Source organism: Ochlerotatus camptorhynchus, unplaced genomic scaffold, assembly GCF_037179485.1.
Source record: "Ochlerotatus camptorhynchus isolate MF236.1 unplaced genomic scaffold, CSIRO-AGI_Acam_v1.1 ptg000077l, whole genome shotgun sequence".
Taxonomy (NCBI): Eukaryota; Metazoa; Arthropoda; class Insecta; order Diptera; family Culicidae; genus Ochlerotatus; species Ochlerotatus camptorhynchus.
Genome location: NW_027040567.1, coordinates 7,696,568 through 7,720,634, shown reverse-complemented (window position 1 = coordinate 7,720,634; position 24,067 = coordinate 7,696,568). Strand labels below are relative to the sequence as shown.

Genomic DNA, 24,067 nt, shown 5'->3' with positions numbered 1-24,067 from the left:
GGAGCTCGAGACCAAGAAATTGGCGACCGGAATCAATGTTGAAGACTGTGGTTGCCGTGCAGTGTGCGAATGTTGTCCGGAAGGAAAGCTGACACGTCTTCCGTTCCCGAACAAGTCAAAACGCAAATCAAACCAAGCGCTGGATCTTATTCACTCAGACGTATGCGGTCCTATGCGAACACCAACGTCTGGGGGATGTCGATATTTCCTAACTCTGATCGACGATTTCATCCGCTATTGTGTCGTGTATTTCCTGAAAAACAAATCAAAGGTGAGTGATCGGATCAACGAATACGTGTGAGGTTCGTGAAAAATCTGTTTGGTAGAACGCCTAAAGCCATCCGTTCGGATGAAGGTGGCGAGTTCCAAAACGACGTGTTAGATAGATTCTGCAAAGAAGAAGGAATCAAGCAGCAGTTTACCGTTGCATATACCCCCCCTCCCAACAGAACGGTGTATCTGAGTGATAGAATCGTTCACTGGTGGAGATGGCGCCAATTATTTGAAGAACCGTTTTCCAACCAAACCCTTGCAGAAGACTCCAATCGAAATGTGGAGTGGATCGAAGCCGGCTCTAAGTCATTTGAAGATTTTTGGATCACCAGCGTACGTGTGGATTCTCCAACAGAGGATATCCAAGCTAGAGGCGAAATCAAGAAAACTGATGTTCGTTGAATATTCTCTGCAGCACAAGGCGTATCGCTTCATGGATCCTGAGAACGACAAGCTGACTGTGAGCCGTGATGCAGTATTCTCAACGCCGGAGGAGGTTCGGGCAACTGACGGTGATTCCAGCGATGAGGATTTCTATGGCTACGAGTCAACTTATGATGATTTTCAAAATCAAACGACCGACGATGAACAAACTCTGGAGGAGAGTGGTTCAACCGATGGACAGGAGGAGAATGGTGTTGACACTCCACGGCGGTCCGACCGTGCAAATAAAGGTGTACCGCCGATTGCCCCGAGAGCGAGCAGTGGAAACAAGCAATGGAGGAGAAGATCGAGTCGCTTCGAGAGAATGCCACTTGGGAAGTAGTCAGACTCCCCGCTGACAGGAAGGCCATCGGAAGCAAGCGGATGTTTAAGAAGAAGTTCGATGATAACGGTAACATAATACGCTACAAAGCTCGTCTAGTTGCCCAAGGATACATCCAGAAGTACGGAACGGACTATGACGAAGTATTTGCATCGGTTGCGAAGCAAACGACTCTTCGTACCCTCCTGAGTATCGCTGCACGTCGGAACCTCATAGTGCAGCACGTTGATGTCAAAACGGCATGCGTTTACGGCGAATTATCCGCGACGATCTTTATGAAGCAGCCTGCTGGATTTGCGTCTGATGCCAAGAATGATGTCTGCCGTTTGCGAAAGAGCCTCTATGGTTTGAAACAGTCGGGAAGAGTGTGGAAAATCAGCGAGGTATTACAGGAGCTCGGATACGTACCATCCGAATCCGATTCTTGTCTCTACGTGAGAACATGCCACGGAAAGAAGACTTTCGTCTTGCTCTATGTAGACGATATGCTGATTGTAAGTCAAAACGAAGAAGAATACGGAAGGGTTTGTAAATTTCTGCAGCGATACTTCAAAATCACATGTCTTGAAACTGTATCCAACTACCTCGGTATCCAGATTCAGGGAACGCAAAGTGGCCAGTTCATGTTGAATCAGAGCGCTTACATCCGGAGGGTAGTGGCTAAGTTTGGAGAAGACAAAGCGAAGCCGTCTCACATTCCAATGGACTCCGGATATCCGAATCTACAACAAATCGAGGAGGATCCGATGCCGCGGAACGAGGAGTTCCAAAGCTTAGTAGGTGCTTTGCCATATGTTGCGGTGAATACGAGGTCTGACCAGGGCCCAACAAAGTCACTTTCAATCGAAAATCGTCAAGCGACGACGAAGCTGTTAACAATCATTTTCAATTGAAAGTCATTCTGTCTTCTCTTCGAGCAGATCCCCTTCAACATCAACAGAACCACTTTCGATCAATTTTCATGCTGTTTCATTTAACTTGACTCGTGTTTATTTCGTCTTTCATTGTCAAATGAACTTATTTTCGCATTGAAGCGAAGCTGTTCGATCCAAATTTGCGCAGTTTTTCTGACTTTTCTTGATTGTTCACTCGGTTCATTTAAACTCATGCGTATCAATGACGTTTATATAAGGTTCGGGCCAACAGGCAGCTTGCTGGTATTAGAAGCAAAAAGATTATAAATATTGCTGAGCTCTCAAGTGACGATGTGATGTTACCATAACATTCCATACTGCGAACAGTGAGATTTACGTCACTGCTAACAGCTGTTTTGTGTAAAAGCTAAGCATTGCAATTTATCATTGGCGGATGGTTTGTTTGGGTATTTTTGGAATCGGGGTGACGTCTAGAGGTCGGAATCGATGACCGACGCCATTTGTAAATCCATGATGGTGGCTTCCGAATTCAGAAAAAAAAAGTATAAAATACTGAAGCCGACCCATCTATATGGATACTTTTGGAATCGAGGTGACGTTTATAGGCTGAAAATCTTCCAGTATATAAAAAAGTGGGAACAACTGTCAAATACCCACTAATATAGGTATTTTTTTGATCGAGATGATGTGTAGAGAATGAGAATCGAAATCCGACACCAATTTGGAATTCAATTTAACGGCGCCGGTTGTGTAGTGGTAAGCGTGATTACCTCTCACCTCAGCAGGCCTGGGTTCAATCCCAGTTGGCGCCACCGGGATGTTCTGAAGCATAACAGCCGTTGGTCCCAGGTTCATGAGTTGATGGGTTGATTGGTAAGGGTCCAGGTGTGGGAGCTGCCTTCCTAGCACGGAAAACAAGATCGACGGAAAACAAACCAAAGGAAAAAACAATTGCAATCCAAGATGGTGGCTTCAAATTTCAGAAAAAGTGGGAAATACTGACGCCGGCCCATCAATATGGGTAGTTTTGGAATAGGGGTAACGTCTAAAGATCAAAAATCGATATGCGACGCCATTTTGAAAACCAAGATGATGCCATAAGGTCCAAGACAATGTTTGAAATACTGACAAATACTCATCAATAAGGAGTGGTGCACATATTATGTCACGCTTTCGGGATGTCATCTATAGATCGAAAATCGACAAGAGACGCCATTTTAAAATCCAAGATGGTGGCTTCCGGTTTAATAAAAGTGGGAAATACTGTGAAATACAATCGGGAATACAAATGGAATAGGGATGACGTCAAGATAATGAAAATTGATATTCAACGCCATTTTGAAATACAATATGGCGGCTTTGGTTCAGAAAAAGTGTAAATACTGTCAAATAACGATCAATGTGGGTTGTTTTGGAATCGGGGTGATATCCAGAGACCGGAAATCGATGTTCCGTTGGAAATTCAAGACAGTTGCTTCCGATTTCAGAAGAAGTAACAAATACCCTACAAACGGCGTCGAATATCGATTTTCAGCATTTACGTGTCGTCCCCGTTCCGAAAACACCCATATCTTAGGGTATTTGATACGATTTCTGAAACCCAAAGGCCTCCATCTTGGATTCCAAAATGGCATCGAATATAGATTTTCGGCATCCACGCCCCCGCTTCGAAAATACCCTATTGTAATGAAGTAATAAAATTGGGTTGTAAGCGGAATGCTTAAATAAAACAAAAAAAAAGGTTTTCTTCCATTATTCCCTATTGTAGGATATTTGAAACTTTTTATGAAACCCGCTGGCCGCCATCTTGCATATCAAAATGGGACCAGATATCGATTTTCGGCATTTACGCATCGTTCCCGTTCCGAAAATTCTCATGATATCTGACACTTTTTTATAAAACCCTATGGCCTACATCTTGGATTTCATAATGGCGTCGAATATCGATTTTCGGCACTTTCACGTCGTCCCCGTTTCAAAACATCCCTATTGTATGGTATTTGAGACCTCGTTAATTTAATTTTTGTTTAATATAAAATAACAATTTATTACTATATATAACCCGAATGCCATCCCTATCGGCAACCGATATTGTGCTAATACTATCCGGATACTATGTTTTGATGCCTGACGACGCGACGCGTGACAAGTCGAATGAGCTCCGAATTGAAGTGAAAGTTGAAAAAACGAAGGAAGCAGTTTTCGAGTCATTCATACCATCAATTGAAACAAGTCGTTACTTCAAATGAAATGAACTGATGATCTTGACGAAAGAAACAAGCGATAGCCAAGTCATGTTGAACAGGAGGAATGTTCGTCGTGACTCGATATCAAGAAACACAATTGCTTACACGAAAACGATATTGCTCAAAATGAAGCGATTCTGCGGAGGGTTCATTTTCTTTTCTTTGTTTCGAAAATGCAGAACCCTGGGCCTGACATTGCCATTAGCGCATCCATTATGGGACGCAAGGTTAGCCGTTCCACCGAAGCTGACTGGACGGAACCCAAACGCACATTGCGATATCTCTACACCACCGCCGTCTTGAGATTGAAGCTAGGAGATGCAGGACCACTAGAAGCATATGTAGACGCTGACTGGGCTGGTGATCGTGAGGACCGGAATAGCAATACTGGGTTCGTTTTCCGACTTGGCGGACCAATTTGCTGGACAGCTAGGAAGCAGCAGTGCGTCACACTTTCTTCAACCGAAGCGGAATATGTCGCCTTATCAGAAGCTAGTCGTGAGTTACTCTGGCTTCTTGAGCTGATGAAGGACGTAGGAGAGATCGTTGCCAAACCCATCACGGTACAGGAGGACAATCAAAGCAAATCGTCATAAAAGTTGCATAATATTGCCACATTATTAACAAAAAAGAGAGGTGCAACCTACCTCCTAAATTTTTCAGGAAATAGTCCACATCAATTTTGGTTAAATCATGACGTAACCAATCCCATCAGATCGTGGCCGGTACGCATCGTTTATAAATTTACCTGAGCCGGCAAAAAAACCTGTTTACATTTTTGTTTGAGTCTATTTTCCATAACAAAAAATATACCTCCACATCTAAGCGCTCGACACAACCTGCCCCTAAAAAACTAACCTCTCCGAGTCGGAGAGTGAAATACCCGCTAACGGCCCGTTGTAGTGCGATGCATTCATACTGGTCGTTGCACATAGTATATCCAAGCGCAAATCTTTTTCAACGGAACCGCTTGGGGGTGGTGGGGTGTATTAACTACTAAATACTAAGGCTCTGAACCATTTGGCGATTTTTTTAACTTTTGGTTAAAATTTGACAGATGGAAAGTTATCGATTAACCCTGCTATCCCAGCATAGTTATTTATGACAGACAAGAAGTTAAGGGGGTATTCCCAATCTTTTTTTTTCAAAAAATCAAATTTTTTTTTTTCACGTTTTTTTGTACTTTAGACTATATACTTTCATCCCCCCAAGCCGTTTTCCGATCAGCGAATTCGGTGTCCAGGCATAGCTGACTAATGGTAAGAACCCCCAAATGGTTTTAACTAAAGTCAAAACTTTAAACGCGTTTTTCTCGAAACCACATTTTTTTATCGGGCGAAGATTTTTCTCAGAAACTATAAGAGATATTGACTTGAATCTTTGCGCATTTTGTTCCTTATTAAATTCTTTGGAGCTTCTCCCACTTTCAGCCAAAAATATTAACATTTAACATTGTTTGAAGCACCTTAAAGTTGCAAAAAAGCGGGCTAAAAATCGCCTGTTTTTTCATATGGCCGCCATTTTGTTAATTTTCAAGATTTTTTGCTGCCAACGGGAGAAGCTCCAGAGAATCTTATGCAGATTATTATTTCATCACGAAATCTGTTTCAGATGAAGCCGTTCCAGAGAAAAGTCTTCGCCCGTCCAGGCGTTTGCGGCGAACAGGGGTCTGTTTGTCGCCATTTTGTGACGTCAATAATGTCTTTTTTTATGTCGAAAAAAAATTATTTGTAAACTTTAATGTTCAATAAACAAGAATCCCAAAGAGTTAGGCGCATTACTATTCATTTTCCTTGAAAAAAAAATTAATTGAAAAACAGGCCGAAAAAAGGCAAAAGATTGGGAATACCCCCTTAAATTTTGACGACCGTGGCTCGAAAACCGGTCGATCGACAGCACGGGGATTTTCGAACATAAGAAATAACTTTCGAAATGTCACTTTTAACCACGAGTTAAATTTAGCTCGGCAAATGATTCACAGCCTAAGGTGTTGACCACGCTGCGCGAAGATGCCGCTCTCTCTTAAAAATTGCGCGCATAAACCACCAAGTGATTCAGTCCTGCTCCAGGTAGCGGTTGATTCGGTCGTTTTTAAGAAACCGGTGCCTTCGGTTCGGATCGATAGATTTCCATCAAAAGTGTTCGAATTTGATTAGGGACGGTGGCTAGATTGATCTTCGGCAAGACCGGTTACGGTGGCTGCTGGAACGAAGTAAGTGCACCGGAGATCGCACGACGATCAGCAGTAGAAGTTGCGCGCAGGAAGGCACGTGTCGCAGAACTTTTTGCAGCTGTTGTGCGAGAGACGCAAAGAGATGCAACCACAAGAATAGCGTATGTGTCAAGTGCCAAAAATTTTCTAAAGTGAATTGCAGTTTTTTTTTATTCTCTCAATGCATGATTTATTATGTCACTAGGTGGAAGGTGACTAAATAAAGAGATCAGCCAGTAGTGTCGGGGAAAAAAAGTGAAAGGTATTTGGTGGTAGGAGAAGAACAACCAGATAGAAGTAAATGCAAGATGGAGAACCGTGCTTACATCGGTGATGAAACCGGGCAGACCCGAATCGAGGGAGTTACCGTCAGCAACGGAGGCATTATTTACCAGGTAATAGCTGAAATGCAAAAAAGGAAGGTGCAAAGTGATTTTTGAAAAGCGTTGGATGTTCGTTGAGTGCATGAATAGCTACCAAGCTTGAGGGATTTTTAGCGTTGCAGAAAAATCGCCGAACAATGTGCTTAAATTCTCCAAGTAAATCGGAATATTTATTAACACACTGGGGTCTTCATTGGATGCGTCAGGCGGTACAAGTTTGTTTTCTAGTAAAGAATTGAAGTCTAGCAAGCGTCTTTTAGCGATATCCGGGAGATTTTTCTGAAGATTGAATTTAATCATATCGCTTCCCGGTGAGGAGTTGCTCGATGAAAGAAGAGCCATAGTACAATCATGTTCTATGTCCAGGGAAGTCGAAAAAATTTCAAGAACGAAAAATCTCTAGATCGGACGGACTCCAGCATGGTCTTTCTTTGTAGCTGCGCCTTTACCAACTGACCTATGGGAGGCTCCGAATTATTCTTATTATTTTTATTTATATATTGCTTACACAAAGTTGGGAGTTCATTCATCTTCTTACCACCGACGAACCGACGTGACAACTCATAGAAGCCACATTCTTTCCCAAGACTCCATATTTAATATAGGTTAAACACTATCGCCATTTACTCATCCGATCGCGTCATATCGTAAGCAAGGAAACGTACACACGTAAAATTTACATTGGCTTGGTTTGCGTCTCACCTTGTTTGACAGATCTGATCGCCCGTTTGATAGATTGAACTGCTCATTTGACAAATAGAGTTGCGGACAAATGAAATGCTCCAGTGACATGTCGGTTCGTCGGTGTTCATACTTCATTCTAATGTTTATATTGCATACAGAATTTCACATTGGAAAACTGATAAACATTAAATCGGAAAAATATATTTTGTAAATTATCTAAACCCACGTAGCATTTCTTATTTTATTGCACTCTATTAGTGGTTTTTGAGATCAATTTTATAAAACCGCACAACCTTTTGATAACCGCTATAAGATCGTCTTCCAGCTTAGCGGACCACTCTTGATAAGGTTTATAATGCATGTTTGAGAATCACAATAAAGTTGGCTTAAAACCTTTTGTAAAAAAGCCCCATACTCTACAAAAGGTTCTCATAGCCTCTTTAAAAGTAATATTGTATTCAAGCAGTTTTATTACGGTTTGGTGAAAATCAGTTAGGGCTTAGGGGCCTCATAGCCTAGTTAGTAAAGGCACGGTATTTCCAAGTCGGAGGCGGCGGGTTCGATTCCCGCCGAGGGAATCTTTCGGGTTGGAAATTTTCTAGACTTCGTTGGGCATAGAGTATCATTGTGCGTGCCACACAATATACAAATTCATGAATTGGTATTGGCATCGAAAGCTCTCAATTAATAACTGTGGAAGTGCATTTAGAACACTAAGTTGAGAGCACGCAATAAGCTAATATGCCATACGCAATAAGTTTGAAATGCGAGGAAGAAGAAGAAGAAAATCAGTTACAAATCCAATTTAATTTTTATTGCTTCAAAGCAACCGCCAAAAATAAGCTTATTGTTGTTCTGTTCTATTGAAACTTTTTTTACATATGGAAATCTTTAGCTGTAAAAATAGGTTTGAGTGTTGGTGTCAAGATCACCATGCAATCAATTTTGTTTTAATGGCAACATTAGTGAAAATCTTAAAGAAAATATAGGGTAAATGTTGGCTTCGGCACCCATTGACTGTTTTCGGCAACCAAAATTTAAACGTTAATTTCACTATGTTTTCCCATCAACGCACTTCCCTGAATGTGTCCAAACGATTGTTTAGCCTTTCAGCTTCAATCTGATTATATTTGAACGATCAAGCAATCCAGTAATGCTACATTTTTCTTCAAATAAAGCGTGCGTATGCTTTGTAGTGCGTATTACAAAATGAGGTTGATTTCGAGTTGCCGATAATAGAACAGCTGGTTAACACGCAGTTCTAATGGGAAGGTTGCCGAAGAAAAAGACTCTGCCGACAATAGTCACACTCACCTGAGAAGTTTGGAGCGTTGTAAAAACGCTTTCAAAACGTTTTGAAAAATTCTGTCGATTGGAATGGATAGAGAAGCAAGCAGCAGATGAATGTAAACAAACAGACACATCATATATGTGCGTGACGCTGAGAAAATGCTAGTAGAAGTGCAGACGCTGCTTAGATTGACGAGAATACGTAAATTCCCCTATGTCTTTTTAGATGGTTCCAAAACATATGCGCTTGAAATTTTATCGTGTGTTTTGGGATAATATGAGCGTTAAATAAATGCGGCTCCAAAATAATTCAAGTTAACAAAAAAGATTGTTTCAGAAATTAAATGAATTTGATGGAATCATCTTAATTTAACAGAAAAAAGATCTCAATAAATAAATTCATACCAATGCACACTGAAAATCATTTCGGATCTCTAATTTAGCCATTATTTTATTGAAATTTCTGGGATTTTATGCCAAGGCTAATGGCATTTCCATAATGAAAATATGGCGTCAGAGGACAACAGGCAAGAAAAACACCAAGCGCAATTTCTTAAAATGTCTAATGCTTACATTGGATGAAAGCAGAAGCAGAAAAGCATAATGCATGATTTTATTTCGAGCACTATTTTATTTTTACAAATGCAAATAATTTTTTTATTTGTATATTTGGTATATTTGGCAAATGTAAATTCCTATTCTACGGGTGCAACCGATGAATTTGACAAACATTTGGAAAAGTTTTGAATGGTACATTAACCTTTATGAAAAGTTATGCGTAATTTCTACTTTTTTGTCCTAAAACTGTCACCATTACATGTATTTTTAGCTCGTAATACTAGAGGGGATGGAGGAGGAATGTTTTGCCACTTTGGTACCAGTATTGTCCATTCACAAGTTCAATAAGGTCCAGGTAGTTTTAATACTGCTAGGGTAGTTTTAATCAATGGTCTAGGATCGCGTGACAGAATGTCCGATAAGCGAGTATTAAAAAAAGGAAAGAAAGTCTTCAATTCTGATTGTTGAATTGTTGTGACCATCCACGACTGTAAATCTGATAAGAGACGCAAGTTGGCGTAGGTATCATCCGCCGACTCCAGATATATATATTCCTCTTCAGGAGTCATTTTTGGTGTAGCAATGAGTCCATTCGAAGTGAAGATGGTTCAAAATGGTGAGGAAGCACTTTATTAACAGCTTCTTTTGTGACATCCGCAGAGAACGCAGTGGGATTTTTTTTTTCTTGGTTGGAGTTATTCACGAAGGTTTGCGGCTGACTGTTGCAAATAAACAGGCTCATAACAATTTTGTTGATTTTCTTGCGCTCCACTTGGAAGTCTTTTCTATGTTGTAAAAATAAACCGCCCATTTACACTTCTGACAAGTTGCAACTGAATGCTTATTATTGTTTTAAAATAACTGTTTCATGGCCAACTAGTTTTATTGCGCTTAGTTATATAGCAATATAGGGATTTATTTTTGAGATTTATAAGGGCAATTCATATTGTTTTTGTATACTTCAAGGCAATCATAAAACCTTTCATAAGTGAAAATAGCATAAGCATCCGTTGGTTTTTTATAAGCTATATATATGGGCCAGTGGTGGCGGGGGGGGGACACCCCTCACCATCCCTCTCCAAAGGGGGAGTTTGGTAAAGAGAGATGAAAAAACCGATTTGTACCTTCCTTAAAAGTTGTCCTAGTTCGCTATTCTAATATCTATATACAATCTTCACACTGCCGTACTCTAACGGAACTATCAACTCTATGCTTTCATCTACTCCATCTATCGTATAAAAATTACCACTACAGTCTGTTATTTGAAATTAGCATCTTCAACTAAGTAAATCGTTGACTTCACGTAGAAGTAATACTAAAAACATATAGTCAAAGTATATATATGGGTTTTGTAGATAGCTATAATACCCCGTTCACATTACAGCGTATATCACGTGATATACGCTGTCTTGCCATGAGCACTCATACATCTAGTTTTCACTGGAAATCCTATGTATGAGTGCTCACTGCAAGACAGCGTATATCACGTGATATACGCTGTAATGTGAACGGGGTATAAGAATGTTCCATGACTTGCATTGTATATGACCGTCATAAAGCTGTAGGTAATGGTTGCAGCTGCAATAAAACCTTTATAAATTTTGAATATAACCAAACAGCTCTAGATTTGTTACTTGGGAAATGTATTAAGAATGTAAAAAAAAATTAATCATAGATTTGTGGGAAAAAATCATGTGAAACCAGTTTCTTTATATATCAATTTGTCAAAATGGGCTACCGCCTGTTACCGAAGCATACATGTTTTGGGCTTATGTTTTATCAAAGAGGCATTTACGATTCTATTCAAATGGCTCCTTAGCCTTTCCAAAATACATCATTCACCCTACTCATGCTATAGGATCGCACAAATTAAAACTAAAAATGTGATGATTGGACATCACGGTTGAACAAAACCTCCCCCTCCTCACCCCTATTCCCGCTCCTGTTTGTAACAGTTGGTCACGTTTTCTTAAACCCCCTCCTATATGCGCGACGTAATGTCCCGTGGCATTATTCGGAATCTGTGTGCTTTTAACCGATAAAACGGAAAAATGGAAAATTCTGAGTTGTGGCAGTATTGCATGAACCAGACGATATCTTGAATCCAAAGTCGGTTTCCCATGCCTGTATACCTTCATACTCTTCTAAAAGCTGATGCTTTGTTTCTTTTTAACCTCGACAAACGAAAGCCTCTGTGACTGGTTTTATAACCCTATAAAACTTAAATGGCATTACTCTGTCATAACCTCACATTTTTATTTTCGACGGCACTGCTTTACTGCCGACTGAATGATAATTAAACCTCCATTACCATCATAATTGAAACCAAATAAGTGATTATAAGAAATGATTCAATTTGCTTTCCCCAACTAAAATTCAATCCTCGTTGCATTCAGTTGAAAGTGCAATCACTAAACAATACTGTGGCCTTTCCAGCAAATGGTATGCTGATAAAATATTCTGGTTAAGCGGTAAGAGTATTTTTTAAATGATGTGATAATGCAAATCATGGGTTTAAACGGTAAAATGAGGAATGATGACTATTCAACAATTTGTATCATTTGTATTGTATGTCCTTCTTGAGTGACCTTTACTCACATTAATGTTTTCTCAGTTTATGATGAAACTCAAATTTAAGTGAGATTCAACGCCCCTGTGCGTTTCTCATGATGACACTCCACTATTCATAAAAACGTTAGCCATGCAGATGTTTGCCATGCAGACGGTTGCCATAATGGACATTGACCATACATTTATTTCAGAATGTTGTTTTGTTTTGTTTCTTTATTAAAGAGACTGTCACTAGACCTGTGCGCCGCCGCCGACGAAATTTAGCCGGCGCGTCACCGCAGTAAAATGGTTCACGCCACCGAATAAATGTATGTCACGCCGCTGAAAAATCCGTAACATCTTTTCAGTAAAATGCATCTTGAACGCGTTGAAATTAGAACTTGTGTGCTTCGTGGCTACTCAAAATTGAGTGAAAAACCACTCAAATTAATCTACTCTAAATTGAGTAACATACCCAGAACTGAATTTTGAGTAAAACGGCTAGGTTTTTGTTGATGAGTTATTTCTACTCATTCCAATAAAATCCCAAACATAGGGAAATGAGTAAAAAATACACACATTGGCATACATTTCGATTCTTTTCTTTTTTTCTTTCGGATAATAACAATCAGCGATTTTACGACTCGCGAGCGCTCACTCTGAGTGAACGCTCATGAATCATAAAATCGCTTATTGTAACACTCTGGTAGCAAAATTGACAGGTTTTGTGAGTCAAACACTTACCTTTCATCCGCTTCTTGTATCTAACAAGTACAAAATATCATTATAACGTCGAATGTTTTCAAAATTCAGAAAATCATTTTTTATAGCAAGTGAGTGGAAGCAACCCTGGTTAAAACTAATGACTTCTCGTCAGTTTAATCTTGCTTTGAGTCTTTAAAATGTTAATGTGTATAATCAAACTGTTTCATTCCTATCAACGTATCGTACATATATTTTCAATTGCCAAGTTGGAATCAAAAAACGATGGAAGGCATGGCAGACGGCTTCCATTTTATGTACAAATTCAATTATTCGACTTCAACATAATTTTCTATACACTGAACACTATCCAGCAGTTTACACAGCCAGATTTACTCAGGATTGCGTAGAAAACATTTTTTTGTCGATTTAGGCAAAAGCGACCCATGGCACTGGAATTTAAAGACAACCTTAAACTCCTTTCGATCTCTCAGTTTATGAAAGAGATACCTGGTTCAACTTACGAACATGATGAGAGGCAGTGTTGATGAATTTCGCTGGTAGTATCCGTAATTTGCATCCGTCTGCAAGCAGCAGTAATAATAATACCCGTGATGTGGAAGAAATAGTTGAGGTGGGCTATTCAAACGACATTTTTGAAGACACAATTTTCGATAATGCTGAACGAAACAAGATTTTTCATGTTGGACGTTATATGTTAAGGAGCGTTTCCAAAAACTATCCAATTTGTGACGCATGTTACCCACACTGTATAAGTGAATATCCTGATCTTAAATCTTTCACAAAATTTACCATTTTGAAAGATTACACCTGCGACGCTCTGCTTTACATTACTGAACCTGTATACATGTTTTTCGTTGTACTAGAGAAGATTTTCCGTGAAAACATATCAGGCTTGTTGACAACAAATAAAAATATTTCATCCGAGATGACTGCTTTGCTGATGTTGATCAAAATCGATGTTTTTGAAGAATATCATAAAATTTCACACAAAGATAATCGATAGATTTGTAACATTCAGACTCAGAATCTATAAACCGTATTATACAAGATCAAACAAACTTGATAGTCGTTCAATGACGTTGTAAACTTTAAAGCTATTATGTAAACATTTATTCCTTTGTTAGTTTAGCTAAATCCAGTGCTGGTTTTTTTTTATATACACAACACATTGATGAAATAAACCCAAATCAAATAATTAATCACATATTCCTATTACTATTATTTTCTGTGTCAATCATATCATATATCATATGAATTCTGCGGAATTATACCAAAAAAGTTGAACAGATTACTAATCAGCATAAGCAGATAAGCACCTATTCAAATAGAGCTTAATTTTATTAAATAAAAATATTTTTCATTTTAACATCGAGAACAATACTTCCCATTTTTTTTTGCCAGTGGTGGCGGAGGGGGGGGGGACCCTTCACCATCCCTCTCCAAAGGGGGAGTTTGGTAAAGAGAGATGAAAAAACAGATTTGTACCTTCCTTAAAAGTTGTCCTAGCTCGCTATCAAAGATATCTAATAACAAGATATCCCGCTAATCAATTCCTCATACAAGGCATATAATTACCACCCGTATGTGATCACAGTGCCATCTGTTGAGTGCACATTGTAACTGTTGGGAGTTCCCCGCCAACTTCACCACCTGGCTCAATAAATGACAGGTGGCAGCATGATAGATGTCAATGCGGACGTTGATGATCAGCCGAGGAAAGAAGACGAAATCATCATCATTATATTGTGATAGCAAGATTCTTACTTGTTTGTGATTGTTCCGATGTTCAATCATTACAACTTTATACGCAACAGAAACACTTGAGAAAACAATCACACATCCAAGCGCGCATCATGATGTGCTTGTAATATGTTTTGCTTTCGAGTGAAAGAGTTTCCAATATACCACCGGTATCAGTAAGATGCAAATCTCTAATAGTAATTGATGATTTGCAGAGCTGGTGCTCAAAAGAATCTTAATAAGCATAGAAGTAAACATGGGGAAAGCATTCACTCTCTCTAAAGAATTATTCCAACACCCCAGTCACTGGAAATGCAACGTATCGAAATCATTGCTAAACGTAATAAAATATGCCGTCTTCTTTGGCCAACCACGCATACTATTCAAAAATTACATTGAAATAATCATTACCTTCCTATTTTATAACGTAGGAGTAGGAAGTATTTGACAACGCCGGTGAAAGCAAACGCAAACGGAAGTAGCCGAAGCTGAATGAAGACGATGAGTGCTGACACTGCTTCGTGTTTTGATTTGCGCTGTATCGTCCGCTCAGTTGTGTGGTTTCGTACATGTATAGATGTTGGTGTGCGTGTTTTCTTCCAACGCTGCAGTTCAACGTCGTTTCGTCACAAACCATTTGGCGCTGTTATCTGTCTCTAAAAAATCCAAAGAGTGAAGGGGGTCTGTCGCTATTCTAATATCTATATGCAATCTTCACACTGCCGTACTCTAACGGAACTATCAACTCTATGCTTTCATCTACTCCATCTATCGTATAAAAATTACCACTACAGTCTGTTATTTGAAATTAGCATCTTCAACTAAATACTTCCCATGCAGTTTTCAGTAAAGCCGTCATGTTTATTTACACGCTATTTCAAAACTACCCAAATTTGGGTACAATCCACCCAGATCGGCAAAACTGAACCTACCTAAAAATGGGTAAACTGTGTTGGGAGTGGCAAGCTGAAAAATGAACAACGTCGATCGGATTCATGTCAATGTTGTTCATTTTTCAACTTGTCACTACCAACACAGTCTACCCATTTTTGGGTGGGTTCAGTTTTTACCGATCTGGGTGGATTGTACACAAATTTGGGTAGTTTTGAAATAGCGTGTACTTTGCTCGTTTGGTACACTGTTTGACGGTTTGATTGGTACTTTGGCTTCACTCTCGGCGCGACTCTTATTAACATCGGCTCTGGCAGGGATGAATCCGATGAATCATTATTTTTCCTCCTGCTCGCACTTGTTCGAGAAAGTGTTTTGGTGCGCTGATCAAACGTCAAAAATCTCAGTTAAGTGGTTTCGTCTCGATCAGCGAGATCTATTTGTGAGGCAGAAGGAAATTAGCTGACTCTTTCGTTCTCTCGATTCGGCAAAAACACCGGATGAATGAAACAGTGGACTAGTGTTTCCTTCTGCCTCACCTGCGCATTACGTCATACCAGCACACCAAGTGAACGAGTTTTTAACATAGCTGTTCTGGCCGTATCAGGTATCCATCCTAACAATGTGGATAAAACAATCTTCATTCATGACAATTACAGCATTTGCAAAAATAGAGTTTTGCAGTAAACAGTGGCTAACTGACGAGGATCGGATTTACATAAAGGTGAATAAGTGACTATTGTGTGTGGCAGGATAATTTCTCAAAACGGGATTATACCAACAATCAATTCGAAACTAACGATTTTAAATTGGCTCACTACTTGACTAGCCTATTGGTCCCAAGGAAATCGATTTACGTACCCCATTCTAGTCAAAAATCTAGTACTACACAATGTTTGTTTTGATTCACTATGAAAGTTTGATAGATAAAATGAGTGACAAGTGACAAGTTGAAAAATGAACAAAGTCGATTGGATTCATGTCAATGTTGTCCATTTGTCAACTTGTCACTGCCAAAATAGTTTACCCATTTTTGGGTAGGTTCAGTTTTGACCGATCTCCGTGGATTCCACCTTAATTTGGGTCGTTTTGGAATAGCGTGCATCATATATTAATAACGTGTAGTGCTCAATAAATGAAAGAATTCCTAGGGCCCATTAAAATGTTACGTAACGCAACAGATTTGCTTTAAATAGTATCCACCCATACATAACGTACTTTTACTTAATTGAGAGAGTTGTAACACTTTGCCATACGACTCCACCCCCTGCAATTTAAACAAGCACTTGACATACTTTTCTGCACGGCTCTTGAAAATAGCTCAAAATTGAGTAAGAGTGACTTATATTTGAGTTTAGGTTACTTAAATTCGCAAAATCGTAGGTCACTGAAAGAATGAGTAAATTTTCCGATGCTTTTCAGAGGAAAACTTCTCAAATATGAGGAAAACTGATTGTGGATTTAGTCTGTCTACTAGTACACTTCTAACCTGTGCACATTTAAAATTTTTCGCCGAGATTCCAACAGCCGAGTAATCTGCAATTTATTTTGCTGAGATTCAGTCAAATAATTGCCGAGAATCAGCTAACAAATAACATTTTGCTGAGATATCAGCTAACAAACATATATTTTGCAGAGATATCAGCAGAAGTAATTGCCGAAGTAATCGGTTGTTGGAGATTTTACCGAGCTAGATTAAGTGTGTGTACAATTTTCTTAAATTTTCCCCATATTCGAGAAGTTTTCCCCGGGAAAGTGTCGGAAAATTTACTCATACCATAGAGGTAACTCTAAGACCACTGGGTCCCGAAGAAAATCATTATTATTTTTGGCTCACTCAGTACCAGAACAACGGTCCCAAGCAGTCCCAAGCTATTTCACTCACCCCTGCATGTTCTGCATGAATCCACACACCCCTGATGTTATCTGTCAAACTTTCATAGCGAATCAAAACAAACATAGTGTAGTAATAGAATTTCAACTAGAATAGGGTACGTTAATCGTTTGCTTGGGACCAATAGGCTACTAAAGTGGTGAGCCAATTTAAAATCGTTAGTTTCGTATTGATTGTTGCTCATACTATGAGTGACCTACGTTTTAGCGATTTTGAGTAATCTGAACTCAAATGTGGGTAGCATTTTTTGTCCATGTGCGATTAGTTTGGAAAGTATTATTTTCTAAATCAATAAAAATAAACTCACGTCGACCAACGCGACTACACCGACGAACGCGGACACGCCGCCGCCGCCGTCGGCAGAAAACAAAATATCACGCCGCTACCGAAACTATTTTAATCGACGCACAGGTCCAACTGTCACTGCCTAATAGAGTGGGTCACCGATTTATGAAAAACGCAAACTTTACCACACCAATCGAGAACAACCCTTTTTTGGTTCCATTTGGAGTCCCAAACAACTGTGCAAAATTTGGGTTGTAGCTCGGCGTTGCGTTTGAAATTTGTATGAGAAAACCAACTGTTTTGCATTTTCATCCCTAGAGACCACAATTATGCAACTAAGTATGTACAATTATAGTCCAGGAAGTGCCTAACAACTTTGCCAAAGGAAGTACGGTGCTAGAATGTATCTAAAAAAAGTTATAGCTATTCAGATACTTATGGTTTGAATTAAACACCAAAAACCCCTTTTTCTGCCAACACTGCCGGTGTACCAATGGAAGTTAGATTCCAAACTGAAATAATATCGGAATTTCTTATTTTACCGATTTGGTATGTTCAGGGTGAATTATTCAAACACATTTGCTCAATCTCATAAGCGTTGTTAGACAGTGGGGAGGGGGGAGGGGTGAAGGGCTTACTGTATGCAGTTTTGAAAACGAAAATTGTTGTAGTGTAAATATTTAATATCCACCTGTCGGTTCATTTGTTATTGAGGAGATGTTGTTTGAATTATTTGCAGCTGGGAAATTTTAAATTTCTATACAAAGCTTTTATTTAAAATATTAAACTGCCATTCGGGCCACCCGCATATAGAAAACACAGAAGTAGTCGTACGTCTCGAACTAAAAACAAGAGAAAACGAAAACTGTATTCACCAGTTTCGTCTCAGACACAGGTACAGTCGGATTTCGCTTGTTGGGCTAACTTTAAGTGGGCTAAGTTTCAGTTGGACTCCCTCAAGTCAAACGTCATTTCTAACAGTGCTGATTCCCTTTCGAAATTTCGACCGGCTTCATGGTTGTCAACGATATGGCTGAATGAGGGGTGAAGCTAATTTCAATCAAGAAATCCACCCGAGACCTAGTTCAACAGCAATATTTGCTTCAAAGGATAGAACAGCATCGAAAAGAGTACCCTGAGAAATCGTAGAATATATTAAAATGAAATATAAGCATTACAATCCAACGAAATTTGTATGATTATATCTGACATTGTATATTGCACCAAAAGAGTATGGAAGAGAATGGGACTACTCGCTTTACAACTGCTCTTATGAGATTGAGCAAATATTTTTGAATAAGCCATCCGAACAACAGTGCCTATAATCGCATATGAGTCCAATATTTATTTTCGTCAATTTTTAAGATAATAACGCTATCGACTATCAATTGGCATCTACTTTCATATTGCGTAATAAAACTACGGACTTCATCAAAACTTTTTTGACAAAATTTTGACGAAGACATCGATACTACATTAAATTTCATTAAATATAAATTTTTGATCTCACTTCTAGAATTATCAATCATTGATCTGTCAATGTCAAAAGAAGGGGTTTTTCATATCCACAAACTATTCCGAAGATACCACTAGTATAAAATGCAAGATTCGCGAGACAATGACTTTTGACCGTCTTTTCACAGTTCTGGGCCACTATGCGGCTTACGCTTTGCCAGGAAAGGGATTACAAAGTTTTGTTTGCAAATTATGATAAGCCCTTTTCTATTGTTACAAGTCTGTGTCACTTCGCACTCGGAGCCATATTGTTTGACAAGCACAATGCTACTCGATGCCAAGGGAACCCACCCACTACCTCCATCTGATCAATTCACCAACAACCTCATGATTCAAACACCGCTTCAACAAATATCCACCATCGTTGTAGCATCCCCCAAATGCAATCTGATCAAACCCAGTCACGGTTTGGTGCGCGCTCCAAGTCACGTCGGAATCTGCACGCTTCTATGCACATCAATTGAAGTTAGATATTATCGTTTCAGTTGAAAACCGGAAAATCCCACACCCGCCAATTGAATTTACTCTTGTTCTGTACGTTAAACATAACGTCGGACATAATGCGCTGTATTCGCACAATGATGCGCTATTCAGCGCACTATGTCCGATGTTATGTTTAACGTACAGAACAAGGGTAAAATCGAATGTCGCGTGTGGGTTTTTTCAGTGTCCAACTTGAACGACAATATCAACGAACGAGTGAACAACAAACATGAATCGAAACAAACCGCTTGCTCGTTCAATGTTGCTCTCAAGATGTGCTGTTCAAACACAGTGTAAACACCCGTCAGCTGCTCTCGATTCCTCAACATAACCTACACGGTAGCATATGGGGAAATTAGTGGGGGATTCCCCCAAACAGAATTTCAAACCTGTTTTGTATTGGTATATTGCGATTTGCAGTAGTTCAGCCATCCACCGACATTGTTGACTAGAGAACGAGGTGTCGTTTTGTCTAGCTGCAGGCAAATAATTATGCAACCTTCGGCTGACAGCCAAGCGAGAGGCATAAACTGAGAGCATCAACGGCCGTTATTCAGCTTGCCATCGTTATTTGTGTGTATGTTGGTTGGAAGCACGGGCAGTTGTACATTGCTGGAAGCTAGTTCGTTTGATATGCGGATGATGAACTGAGTCACCTGTGCTAACGAGATCGTGACTTTGACGACCTTGTATGGTTCTACTTGCTCCTCATGACCTAGCGTGTGGCATAGTTATTTATTGAACCTCACGGTTTCTCATTTTTTTTTCAGAATGGAGTAGTCAATGGAATATCGAATCACATTACCAACAGCAACAATAACAACAACCCCGATGAATCCCCTCCCACAGTCCGTGAGAAGTGGGGCAAAAACATCGAGTTCCTGCTGTCCTGTGTGGCCCTGTCGGTGGGCTTCGGCAACGTGTGGCGATTTCCCTACACGGCCTACAACAACGGCGGAGGAGCGTTCGTTATCCCGTACCTGATAGTCCTATTGATAATCGGCCGACCGATCTACTATCTGGAGATGGTGCTCGGTCAGTTCTCCAACCGTGGCTGCGTGAAGGTGTACGACCTGGCACCGGTGATGCGGGGCATTGGGGTGGGACAAACGGTGGCAATCTTCACTGTCATTACCTATTATGCGGCTGTGCTGGCCATTACCTTTCGATATCTGGTGGTTTCGTTCAGTGCCGAGCTGCCGTGGAGCACGTGCGATCCCACGTGGGTGGATTGCGTAAATTCGAGCTTCATCGGCACCATTCCGGTGGGGAATGGGACGAAGATTAAATCGTCAGCGGAACTATATTTTCAGTAGGTTGGACCACGTTGAAATTGAGTACCATTAGATAACGACATTATTAACTGATTGTAGGAAAACGGTCCTTCACAAAGCAGATTCTCTCGACGATGGGATAGGGGTCCCGGATTGGAGATTGGCTTTGTGCTTGGTGGTGGCGTGGATCTGCATTACAGCGATTCTCATCAGAGGTTTGTTAATATTCTTTACACTTATGGAACGTCAATTAATTAATGTTTGCTGATCTTTCAGGCATCAAAAGTTCCGGAAAGTTCTCCTACTTTTTGGCTATTTTTCCCTACATTATCATCTTTATTCTGCTGATCCGATCTCTAACGCTGCCCGGAGCCTGGACAGGTATCAAGTACTTCTTTACACCGCAATGGGACAAGCTTCTGACGATCGAGGTGTGGTACGAAGCGGTAACGCAGTGTTTCTTCTCTTTGACGATTTGCTTCGGAGGATTGATTGTTTACTCGTCGTTCAACAAATTTCAGAACAATATCTATCGGTAAGTCGGATTCCCGTTAATATAACGGGTGTTAAATTAAAAATGAGAACTTTTTCAGTCATATTTCAAGTAGAAACAGAATTTTTTTTTCATTAAAAACAATGTTTATTCTTCAAAAAAAAAACGTCAATGAATATTGGAGAAAGGGCTCTAGTCAGCCGTACGACGCAACTTAGTCGCGATGCTCTCACAAGAGCGCTGGACGGCACTGAAATCATTCTCATTTTTTATTGAACACCCGTTAGTATGATGAAAATTTTGAAATTTTTACTTCAGAGTGCTCAGACGGTCATTGCGCCCTGATTAGCATATTAAAAGTTTAATTCGTTTGAAACTGACTTTGCACATATAATTTTATGATTAGATGGAATTTACTATGGAAAAAGTAACACTTTATCCTTGGTCTTTTCGATATTTCAATTAATAATAATTTTTGTAGCAAATTTTCCTAGCTTCAAATTAGCTGTAAACAATTTTTCAGTCAAACGTCATATGCAACAGTTATTTTCTTTTACAAGAAGGTACGGGATGACAGTTCTCAAACTGATTCGTGCCCATAAAGGCAGGCAGCAGGGCGTCACAATATCAGCTTCAATCGACCAAATCGATGCGACAAAGAGACTGCTGGCTTTCTTTTGCTGTTAAAGTCGAACAGCTTCGCAGCATTCTAGAACCTCAGTTGGCGTGCACAAACAAATTTTCAATCGTTTGTCTCTCTTTCTCCCGTCGCTCCATTGGTCTTCCTTTCAAGCTTCGGTGAAACGGATGAGCGAAAGAGCGCTCGAATTTGATAGTTTTCTCTTTCATGAAACACATCAACAGAGGTTTCATGACGTATATGACGGAAAATGAAATTACATATTTAAAGCATTTCTCACGTGAAAACACTTGAAGATTACACGTAATATGTTTAATTTATCTTCCATCCACATATTTATCTAAAAAAAATTAACGAAAACGGGACATAACGCATTTTAAACAAATTGATAGAGCGGTGATGAGTGTTCGTGAAAGGGGATTGAAAGCCATAATTAGGTTTCGTTTAACTAGAAGTTCGACGTTACTTACATTGAAAGCGATGAGCAAAGCAACGACGAGAAGATCCACAGCCAGCGTTTCCTTCTAAGCGTGCTTCTTCTTCATTATCTATTTCTTGCTGATAGTCTAGCAAGGCGTTATAGAAATGAAGCGTTGAACACGTTTGTATGAGAGAAACAAAACTCGAGTTCATTTTAGAGCTTCGAAAATGTAGAGCCCTGGCAGGCAGTGCTGGCAGTTCTAGTACTGCACTGGCAATATTGTATGCAAGTTGTTTAGATGAAATGTTCCAACACAACGTAGGTTTAATGAGACAATGTAAGGGCATAAAAATGAGTTAGTAATGTTTTAACCGCCAAGAAATAAAGATCGTTTTACAAATTAAATAAAGTTTTGGTGATCTTGAGTGCCTACTCCGCCGATTTTGCCGTTCCGTTTTTTTGGTGACTAGTGCCCGTTTGTGATCCCGAAATACCCCGCCGGAAAACATATTGGTAAGACAAGACAAGAACAAGAAGACAAAGACAACGAACCTGTGGCGACGAAGACGCGCCTCGGATGGTGCATTTTTGGAAAGAACTCCGGCAATGATTCCGGGCTGGAACAACTGAATCTCCACCTTGATGGCGATCCCAATAACCGAGAACTACATCTGTGGATGAAGCAATTCTTCACAGTCGAAGAGTCCAGCGTCACCATAAAACCGGAAGCTGGAGAAGATAAGCGAGCGCGGAAGATAATGTAAGCTACGACCCCAAGGGTCAATGGTGCTTTCGAGACGGGACTTTTATGGACGTACGTTCACATCTGCTTCCCTGATAACTACCCAATGGCGCTACGTCGGCTGAACGCACTGGACAAGCGATTGCGCAAGGACCCAAACCTCGAAGCGAAGGTGAGGGAGCAGATTGCAGAGTATGAAGCGCAAGTGTATGCACATCGTATCACGGCAGACGAGCTGCAGTCTACGGATCCCAGCAACGTCTGGTATCTACCTCTGGGTATTGTGCAGAACCCGAAGAAACCGGCCAAGCTACGGCTGATCTGGGATGCCAAGGCTCGAGCTGGAGTAGTGTCTTTTAACGATATGTTGATGAAGGGTCCTAGGAGTGTGAGGTGATTGAGAGGTGGAAGCAGTACTATGACGAGCACCTCAACGGTGAAGCAGCAGCAAACGAAGGTGGCACGGCAACAGACCTTGGAGCACGCGCAGAAGACGACAGGCTACCGGCCCCTGATCTTCAAGAAGTTGAGGAGGAGATCGGTCGGCTGAAGAACAACAAAGCAACTGGTGTAGATCAACTACCAAGTGAGCTATTGAAATACGGTGGTGAAGCACTGGCTAGAGCGCTGCACTGGGTAATTGCCAAGATTTGGGAGGAGGAGATATTACCGGAGGAGTGGATGGAAGGTGTCGTATGCCCAATCAAAAAAGGGCGACAAGTTGGATTGCTGCAACTACCGCGCGATCACACTGCTGAGCGCCGCCTACAAGGTACTCTCCCAAATTCTATGCCGCCGTCTGTCACCATATGCAAGAGAGTTCGTGGGGCAATACCAGGCGGGATTCATGGGTGCCCGCGCTACCACGGACCAAATTTTCGCGATTCGGCAGGTTCTGCAGAAATGCCGCGAATACAACGTGCCCACACATCATTTGTTAATCGATTTCAAATCCGCATACGACACAATCGATCGAGATCAGCTATGGCAGATTATGCACGAGTACGGATTTCCGGATAAACTGACGCGATTGGTCAAGGCGACGATGGATCGAGTGACGTGCGTTGTTCGAGTATCGGGGACACTCTCGAGTCCCTTTGAATCTCGAAGGGGGTTACGGCAGGGT

The 24,067-nt window shown here is 40.4% G+C and overlaps 1 protein-coding gene across 2 annotated transcripts in view; it reads left to right on the top strand.

Annotated features, from left to right (window-relative positions):
- Positions 1-6,239: 6,239 nt before the first annotated feature.
- LOC135697732 (sodium-dependent nutrient amino acid transporter 1-like) overlaps positions 6,240-24,067 on the top strand; it is a 44,113-nt gene continuing 26,285 nt past the window's right edge. The window contains exons 1-5 of one of the 2 annotated variants that reach the window (XM_065217532.1): positions 6,240-6,494; positions 6,578-6,767; positions 20,142-20,683; positions 20,745-20,860; positions 20,922-21,180. In XM_065217532.1, coding sequence (XP_065073604.1) covers positions 6,681-6,767; positions 20,142-20,683; positions 20,745-20,860; positions 20,922-21,180 — 1,004 coding nt within the window. In that variant the 5' untranslated portion in view covers positions 6,240-6,494; positions 6,578-6,680. Of the gene's footprint in view, positions 6,768-20,141; positions 20,684-20,744; positions 20,861-20,921; positions 21,181-24,067 lie in introns of both variants that reach the window. The other variant, XM_065217531.1, reaches the window with a different exon arrangement.